Raw genomic sequence first — 10,321 nt, 5'->3', positions numbered from 1 at the left:
TTGCAATTGTTATAAGATGGCAATGGAGAAATAATAAGCATACATGACATCTGTCATCTTATATCATATAATATCTGCATTACAGCCCTGTTTCTGTTGCTAGGCAGATGGCCAGTTTTGTGGAGCATCTTCTAGTTACAACTGAACCACATTCTTAAAAGCAGGCGATTAATCTTGTTATCCTCTAACTATTAGGTATTGTGCATCTGGATAACTTTGAGTCTACAATATGACTGATTAGCAAAATATTGTTCAACAATAAAAATTCATTTCTTCTGAGAAGACAACATGTCTGCCTACCAATATAAATGAAGCTATTTGGCAGATTTCATATGGCCACTAGACAACAGATAGTATACATGTTCATTGTTAGTACTCCAACAGTGATAGAATGGTGTTAGAATTTCTGGCCCAAAACTTTAAAAGTTATACGCACCGATCATGTCAGATACTGTCAAACACAAATTAAGAACAAGTTACAGTCTAACAAAAATTTAAAATAACACCAAATTTATAAAATCAAAAGAAGTGATAAAATAATGAATGCTGAAATGACTAATTATATAAAACTCGGGTAATGATTTCGCATGCAAAACAAGACTAAAATCCACCATCATGATACATTAAAATACCAAGAAACAATTTCAAAATAAACTCAAATAATGGTCAGGAGCCAAGCCACACCTGCTAAATTGCTTCAATGAAGTCTTTTAAAATATGAACTCAATGAAGTCTTTTAAAATATGAACTTTAAAATATTAAAAAATGCTGCACTAACATATAAGCATTATAGTTAAGGCAAAGGCTCACTCTCCCTTTCAGTAGATAACTGGGAGGAATTCGAGAGTGACTAATTCTAAGGTGTGTTAATAAGACTTTCTCTTTTTAGTTTCTAGTAGCTTCCCAACATCCACTTCAGGTTCTTTGCAACTTATTATCTAGGTGAAAATCACTTTTGACCAGAACTCCTTGCTTTGTGACCCTACTGATGTCAATAAAAGGAGCGAGATGATTCGACAAATCAACTGCAGACTAAACAAGAACAATATTCAAGTGTTAATTTATCTATTTAAATGATCACATTACTTATCAAAAAGCAAAATTACACAATTGTTAGTCTTAATTGAAAATCTTTAAAACAATATTTAGCAACTTTTCTTTTCGACAGCAACATCAACAGTAACTATTGTAAGTTGAGTAGTTGCTAGTAATGGTATACCCGAAAAAACTTGCTGTTATTTAAAATATTATATTTAATTTTGATTATAGAATTGTATATAAAAATGAAAAATAAAAGAAGTATAATAAAACTGATTCACAGAAACAGCTCTCAAATATAATACAATTTAGCTTTTAAGGTAATGAATTACAAGCATAGACAGAGCAGAAAAACACTTTTTTACAAACTTGTTTTCTTTGCACAAGAATTAATATATTTAAAATTAGCAATAATATCAGTAATGAACTAAATTTTCCCTACAAACTCACTTTTTTATCTCATGTTATGAAAAGTAACAAATGATTTGCAGGTTGATAGTTAAGATTAGGTGATGGATTGTTTCATTAATAATCCCCCCCCAAGAAATGATTCAGAATTTTTAGAAAATATATATACTTTATGAAGCTTTCAAGGATCTACCAAAGCATCTGAACTTCACATTCTCCTGAAATTATCTCCTAGCATATAGTACTTGCAATTTATAGCAATTATGTACTTTCCTACGTAAATAATTAAATAACACCACTCAACCAGTGTTAAATCTGGGGGACAAAATAGCTATACTTATTGCATTTCTTATTCACCTGCAATTTTCATAAATGGCATTTCTAACTGATTTTTCAATCTATTTTTAATTTGACTATTACTTATTACTAGTTGCTCATAAATAATTACTAGTTAAAGCAATTTACAACTTCCAAGCTTAATTAATTTTGAAAATTATATTAGTACATAAAACACATCAAATGAATAGAAATGTAACATTCTTAAAATAATATGTCTTTCAAACTGCTTTCAACAGTTTTAAATAAACTTTTAAATGCAAAAGAATCTAAAAGTCAGTGAAAATAAAAGTGATAAAATGTTTTGCATATTTATAAATATAACTCTTTTCTAAGATATTTATTAAAGAAGTTGGAAGAAGTATAATTCATGAAACTGCAAAATAACAAATACATCAAAATATAATGCTCATATATAGTGATTTCACCACAAATTAAATAAATAAAATTTAAAACATTATTTCATATTTAATTGCTTGTAACTCAAGTATCTGCATAATATTTTTCTGTTTATCATATACCGAGAACACAAATTATCCATATGAAGGATAAAGACTACATAAAGGTCCTTATAGAAAGTGGGTTCTCAAGCATGCAGAATTCCTCCCCTGAATAAATTTCATTCAGAAATGCAATTATCCTACTGCACTTGGTTCTTGTTGTCTTGTTAAAAAATACTCTAAATCTAAATAAATGTACATATAATTTTTGAGTTCTGGAAAAGGGGAATGATTTTCTAGAAATGGTGAAAAGGTTACATGGGGTAAAATAGGTTGACAAGCACTGATATAAAAATATAAATTAAATTTTGCATTATTTTACACAAAAGAAAATCGTTTGTTTAAATGTTAAAAAGCTTCAAAGGTAAAAAAAGCTCCAATAAATACAGAACATTTCTCTTTTACACAATCTGATTAGAGAACATGCATATTCAAAGATATACATGCCTATTCTTAACTTTTCCCTGACTCTGAATGCCCACTGTAAATCCTACCCTTTATTATTACTTTATATCACATACGGAAAAACTGACTTTAGCAAAATCCTTAATTATATTAGAAAAGATATAATGCAATTTTCTAACTTACACGGACACAAAAAAGATTTAACACCAGTTTATATCAATTAGTAACATTCAAGGGAAAAATGGCTTTTTAAGATTGCATTAAACAGAAGTATTACAAAACATTATAAATTAAAATATGACAAATCAATATATGCACAAATTTTAATGAATAATCTACATATTAAACTCAGTTGAACACTTATCCACACCTCACTCCAAGAATATGGAACAAAATCTTCACATAATAAATAATAAACTGAATAAATAGCTAGAATTATATTTCAAAACCTACACATTACAAACCAACATCCAGTTTGGAAAACGTTCTAAAAACACCTATCCTAGACACACTACCTAATTATTCATTTTTTAATTATACAAGTATTCTAATTTTCTTTTATGATATTGCTGCCTTTTCTATACATTGTGCTTACTACTTCTACGATATAGTGGTATAAACTAGGAAGGGGAATAGCATTATACATGATAACAACATTAATCTTTAATAGCTATAAAACTGATATGGAAATGATTCAAAGATATTAAATATTTTAGCCTATTTTCCCACAATTTCAATATTATTTATACAACCGTTAACTGTTATGGTATGTTTATATTAACTGTTATGGTATGTTTATATCAAGTATTATGGAAATGATATATAGTGTAAAGGAAAATTTAAATAAAACAAATTAACTGTATAAGAGATATTAATATACTTATTAGACTAAAAAAATGAAAGCTATTACATAATGCACCAAGTTTATCTGTTCTGCAAAAGCAAATTTTCTTCAAATTCGAACAAATTTGAAGTCAGTATACCGTATATTTTTTAATGTAATCCTAGAGTGCACAACCAGAATGCGAACGGAATTCACATTCAAAACTAAATATTATTTCAATTTTAAGACACGAAATCATTATTTTTTCGAAGACCAAATACATTGTTCATTTGTAGTTGCATACTTGAAAAACACCTTCATAGTAGAGTTGATGCATTTAGCATCATTATGTATAATAAAACATATAATCATTCTCATTCAAAAATCCACATTGTCCAGGCTAATAATAAATTTCTAGTAACAGTAATAATATATATTATGATATCCATAAAGATATTCATAAAGATAATCAATATAAATATATCTTTATGAATATTTGCTATCAATAAAATAGCAAATATTCATAAAGATAATCAATTAGATATACAGTCAACTCCCAAATAATTGGGACCCTGTTAACTGGGTCTTTTCTTAAAAAAATTAAGTTTGTTTATTTCAGGAAAAAGGAAAAATTACTATCTGAAACCATAAAAATAAAAAGCAAAATTTCTATGGGAAACACAACAAGACGAAGAAAATGCATGAAGTAACAGCACTGATAGCAGATGATATCACTGTATTTAAGAGCTATTTTTATCTACGACAGTATGCAATTTAATTATATATAATCTGGAATATATGAGCATTGGGAAATCATCCATTAAAAATTAATTGCTAAATAGTAAGAAATAAACTAAGCATACAGATTATAATTTTTCTGTTTCTCATCGACTCCTATCAAAATACAAAAGTAATACAAATAAAGAACATAGTTTTTTCTGTTTTGAAATATACTTTAAAACAGAAAAAGTTTTCTGTTTTAAATGCTGATTTAATTTACATAATCAAATGAAATTATTCTCCAATTCCAGACAAGCATGTGCTTAAAATATAGATTTGACAATAAATCACTTAAGTGGCATAATTTGTTTGCATCTTTACAAAAAATGGAAAATTTTGAAAAAATTAATTTCATATACAAGATCATAAAACTGCATAAAAGTTACAAAAGATTAATACAAATTCACAGACGTGTAATTATTATCAGTTACACAGCACAAAACTTCAGAAAAACATTACACTGTAATTATGAATTCACTAAGTAACACAGCAAGTATTTGGAATAATTTGACTGAAAATTATTATGAAACCATGCCAAAGATTGGATGAACATGGCACTTACTTTAGAGAGGGGGAAGAAAATAGAGATAAAAAAAATTAAATGTAATAAATTATATAAAACAGGCACCGTTTAACGTGAATGCAGTTAATATTGTTATTCAGATACTGTTACCGAATTACCAAATTTAAATTGAAGTAAAATCATCAAACAAAAAATAAAATTGCCATATATTCCCAATATGTAGAAATTGGCAAATGATAAAGACATGTCAATAAGTAAGGGATTAAGTTACCAAACAGGTTTTTTAAGGCAACCAGGTACAAATGAACCATTTTCTGAGTTTTACGAAGATCAAGTGGACTAACCAGTTTAACAGCGCTGAATTCTAGATGACACTTTTCTTTTTCCAAAGTGAATATTTTACACTGCTTACCCATTCGTGATAAAAAAAGAAAAAATTCTGATTTACCTGCTACAGAAACATGATTGTCAAATGATGGCCTAAACTGTCTATAACTTAATATCCTGGAAACATTTATAATACTGACAAAACAGATATTATCATAGACTGCCCCCAAATTCCCTTTTGTTTTTAACAATGTTAAAAGATTGAAAAATATCAAAAGATCATGCAACCATTTTATGCTGCATCAATGTATGTGATAAAAGATTTGGTCAACAAATTGATAAGTTTCCAGAAGTATATTATTAACCTACGAAGGGGAAAAAATTATTTATAGTCACATACTGAAAATATGGATGAACTCTAGTAGTTTTGATATGGTAGAAAATAAAAAAAAATTATGTGAATGAAATAAAAACAATTAAAATAAATACATATTTTTCACGAAAAATCTTATCTCACTGTAGCTTTGTCGCTTAGCAGATGGTATAAAATTAAAACCCATGGTTATTTTCAAAAGAAAGATAATGCTGAAATGTAATTTCCCAAATGGCATTTTCAATCACGTTCATGAGAAAGACTGAATGGTCAAAAATGATATAAAATTGTGAATAAGAAATGTTCAGCAAAAGTGTCCTGTTAAAGAATCTAGAAAGTCTTTTAAATGGGACATGTTTAAATCCCATCCAGTGCTTAAATGGCGCCGGAGCCCACTGGAGCCTGGCTCCAGAACTTGTCAATTTTTAAGATAAATTACAATTTTAGCCAGAGTGCACCAGATCCCTAAATAAAATGAGCTCCAGTACTTCCTTTTATAAAACTGAACCACAATTTCAAGGAAAAAAAATTAGAATTCCTAACGTTTTAGTTTAACAATAAGCAGACCTTGCAATACTCTATTTCCCTAGAAATACGAACTCATGAGAACGTGAGACGTTCAAGTAAAGTCCCCTCACTCACATGCGGAAACCTTTCCCTTTAAGAAGGGCAATAAATTTGGGGGAGTTTGTTTAGCAATGCGTAAATTTCTCGCCATGCCATCGTATCTAGTGCATTGTTATCGATGCTTACAGTTAATTATCCTTGCAAGAAGGAAAAATTGTGTTTTTAAATGTGCTTTAATTGACAGCGAGTACAATAACAGGGAAATACTGAGATATTAAATATTGTTTAATTTTAAAATCATTAATGAGTTTAATAGTAATTTTATTTATCTATTTACTCTTGTTCCTCTTTGATGACTGCCTTCCATAAGGCTCTGGCACTTCTAATTTTAGAAATTAAGCCCTGACCCCATCTAATGCATCTAATGTTGGAAGAGTGTAATACAGACATGGCAGTTATTCCACGCAGATAAATGTATGTGTCAATAAATTATTCGGAGAAAATTTAAAATGACAGTGGAATATGAGGATGGTAGAAGGTAAAAAAAAAAAAAAAAAATACTGAATAAGACCAACTGCATCATGCCAGTCTAAATATAGTATGTGAATGGATAATAAAAGCTTGGAATGAAATTAAACCAGACATAATTCAAAAGTCATTTAAAAAATGTAGTATATCTAATAATCTACATGGAAAGGAAGATGATTATTTATTTAGAGATCAGAGAAACAATGATAGTGAAGGTGAAATGAAATTTCATGATGTACCTAAATATATAACGGAAGAGGAATATGACAAACTTTTCATATTATCCGATAATAAAAAAAAATTTCTAAGCTCATGGGGTACATCATTTCATTTAAATAAAATATAATAAAAATTTAAATAATTAGGTACATGTCGAAATCTAATTTCTGTATTTTCATTTTTTTCTTATTTTTAAATCTATCATTTTTATATTTGGCCTAAAACGTGCAGCTGTAAATTTCGATCTTATTTTTTGTATCAAAAGTGTGCATTATACGTAGGAATATATGGTAACTGGAAAAAGAAAACCCCTGATTCTTTAAATGAGTTAAGAGTGAAAACTATCCAGTGCATAACGTAAATGTTCCAATGTCTTGAAGTTATTTACCAGAAAATACCACAACTATATTTCAGCCATGTGTGATCAAGGAACAGTTCAAGCAATAAAAGAATATTATCACTATGAAATGAGTGTAAGAGTCCTTTATAACACAGATGATATGGATATTAAGTATAAATGAATTAGCAAGAAAAACTAGCTTTTTTGATCTGCTAAACAAATTTTGGAACCATGTATTTAGAAAAGACGACAAAGAACTATTTCAAGATTGCCAACTTTTTCATAAATGATGAAACACAAGTCAAAGAAGAAAAAAAAAAAAAAATATGTCTGCAACAAAAATGGTGAGGAATTTACAGCTAGAATAGACATCAATGAAAAAATTCAGTCTGCAGTATTATTCGCAGAAGAAAATATCTGCCAGCTCCTTTCTAAAACAAACTGCAAGCACATCATATGATAAACTCTATGAAGAAGATAGTGAACTCAGTGAATTTTTTTCACATGCTGAGATAAGGGATGCATTACAGCATCGGTCAAAAAATTTCCAGAAACATTATGAATACAAAAAGTTCATAAATTAACTTTTGCATAATAATTGCATACAATAAATTATTAATGACCTTTTCTTATTTAAAATGCTGTGAAAACAAATACTAGTATATTTTTTAGTTATATTTATATTAAATTAGTTAAATTCCAATCATATTTTAAAGCATATTTTTCTCATCGTTTAATAATATCATCCAATCAGTTGAATCAAAACAGTCATGGATTTACATAATCACATTAACTGGCACCTACTACATTAATATGAAAATGAAAATAATATATACATGAAGGCCACAGTTTTATGATTTGCCTTGGATTTTGAAACCAATCAGTGTAGTTCTGACCAGGATTTCACTTGAATGATGCATTTCACTGATTAAATGTTCTATAAAATTCTTACTTTCTTTGTTTATAAAAATTGTAAACGAAGAAAAAACAAAAAGTGGAAAATTCACTAATTTGTTTGTTCTAACTAGAATTCAGAAAGAAGCATTTGAAGCAGTGAAATATTCAAATATGCCAAAGAACAAACTGAAAGATATATTTTCAGGGAACCTTTATCAAAAATTATTATTATTAAAAATAAATGTATTAAAATTAATTAAAAATTATTCATTAATTTTTTAATTAAATCAAAGAAATTTATTGAAAATTTTTAATTAATTATTTATTGCAAAAATTAAATTAAAGAGAAGTTTTATTTGTTAACTTTATTGCATATTTTACATGACAATTAAAAAGAATACAGAGATGAAACAGCCAGTTTCAAGATCTCCAAATAGATATCTTGTATTTCTCTCAAACTTTTCTAATAACATAATATTAGATTAAATGATATGAATTTCATCAGAATTTGATACAGAACCCCTTAATATAACACAGGAATAAAAAGAAAACCTTGGAAATGATAACTGAAATTTTATGCTTTAATTAATGTTAAAAATAACTGAGCTTTAAAAACTATATGGAAATTTCAGAGAAAAGCACAGTCAAATGGAATGCACATTAGCATGTTTACATACATCACTCAAAAAGTAAAATAAGAATTACTAAGTGTATTTATCCTTTTTGAATCACTCAATCTGTTAATCAATTACAGACTGATTAAATTTGAAAACTAAAGATCTTATGCTCTGCCAAGTGAAAACACTCTCGAGAATCTATTATTCAAAATAGCATAAAGAAGATAAAGGTCTTATATTTTACACAGTGGCAAGACTTGCTAAAGGATATTGATAAATTCCTTCAGTTCCTTAATTTTAAAGTATTTATTAAAGATATTAATTTTTCAGGCATGACTGTGACTTTACATGCATGACTAGCACATATGAAGTAAGTGAAAGAATAACATTTCTTTAATGAGGGAAAAATTATTAACTAAAAAATGACCAATGAATGACAATTATCAGTATCACTTTTATAAATGCAGAGTTATTTTTCATGTACAAACAGAAAAATTTTGTTAAGAAGAAATAACCATTATTGCTTGATATTAATTCTTTCATAAATTTATGGATAAGATATAAAATATGAAAAATGAAATATTTAAAACTGGTAAAATACATATATACTCATGCATATAGTAATATCCTTTTAAATTACTCAAACAAGAAACAATTTTTCACTTTCAGACACATAAAAATTATTATTTAAACTCTACTCAATGATAATTTACTGTAATTAATTTTTCAAATTTAGTGAATGGTAAATTATTTCTATAAAATTCAGGCAACAGCACTTTTAACAAAATATGTAAAATACCAGCAGTTAAACCCCATATACGAAATTCACTGCCCAAATATACAGGTAACGTAAAGCCACTTTTATACTGCGTATAACGCCAGTTTTCTGGATTGCACAGGGATTCAAAGCTCTGAGCAAAAACACATTCAACCTCATCTTGATTAATACGAAATTTTTCTAGGTTTACATCACCAATGAAGACAACTACAGGAGTAACTCGAATTCTTCCTTCCCTTGAAGGCACCGGTGGTAATGTGGTCCAAACTTGAATATTATCAGATGATATACCGATTTCTTCTTCGGCCTCACGCAAAGCAACATCGATAGCACTTTTGTCTGAAACTTCTTGCATGCCTCCTGGAAAACTCACATCCCCTTTATTTCGGCCTAATTTAACTGACCTCACAGTTAATAATACAGATGGTTTTCCTGACACTATACACAAAGGAACCATGACAGCAGCATCTCTAATATTCTTTTTCTTCATTAATTTTACATTTTTCATATTTTCAAAGTGTCTGATACATCTTTCTTTAGAGTAATCAGAAAACACATCATTAAATGTTATTTGTGAGAAGAAAGGCACCTGGCATATCGTATGTAGATGGTAAGTTCCAGTAGTAAGCATGTATGATAGAGCACCACCCTGAGAAAAAATTAGGAATACTACTTGTATCAGAACAAAGCACAGGATTTAAAAAAAAATATTAGGATATTTAAAATATACATACACAAATTATTAAAATCTGATAAAACTGTGCATCACATTGTAAAGATGAATCGCACAAGCTAATTAATAGGAATTCCATATTTTTTTAGCTTAATACAAAGAGCCTTTCCACATTAAAAAAGTAAACAG

At 28.2% G+C, this 10,321-nt stretch overlaps 1 protein-coding gene across 1 annotated transcript in view; it reads right to left on the bottom strand.

Moving 5' to 3' along the window:
- Nucleotides 1–2,530: 2,530 nt before the first annotated feature.
- The window catches only part of LOC118184381 (nudix hydrolase 3-like), a 31,403-nt gene continuing 23,612 nt past the window's right edge, over nt 2,531–10,321 (bottom strand). The window contains exon 5 of the mRNA XM_035354049.2: nt 2,531–10,108. Within this exon, the coding sequence (XP_035209940.1) occupies nt 9,380–10,108 (729 nt within the window). The 3' untranslated portion in view covers nt 2,531–9,379. The remainder of the gene's footprint in view (nt 10,109–10,321) is intronic.

The sequence above is a fragment of the Stegodyphus dumicola genome, chromosome 6 (assembly GCF_044657685.1).
Source record: "Stegodyphus dumicola isolate Sdum_Otavi_A_Nest chromosome 6, ASM4465768v1".
Taxonomy (NCBI): Eukaryota; Metazoa; Arthropoda; class Arachnida; order Araneae; family Eresidae; genus Stegodyphus; species Stegodyphus dumicola.
Note: the sequence above shows the minus strand (reverse complement) of the source record. Positions and strands in the feature narration are given on the sequence as shown.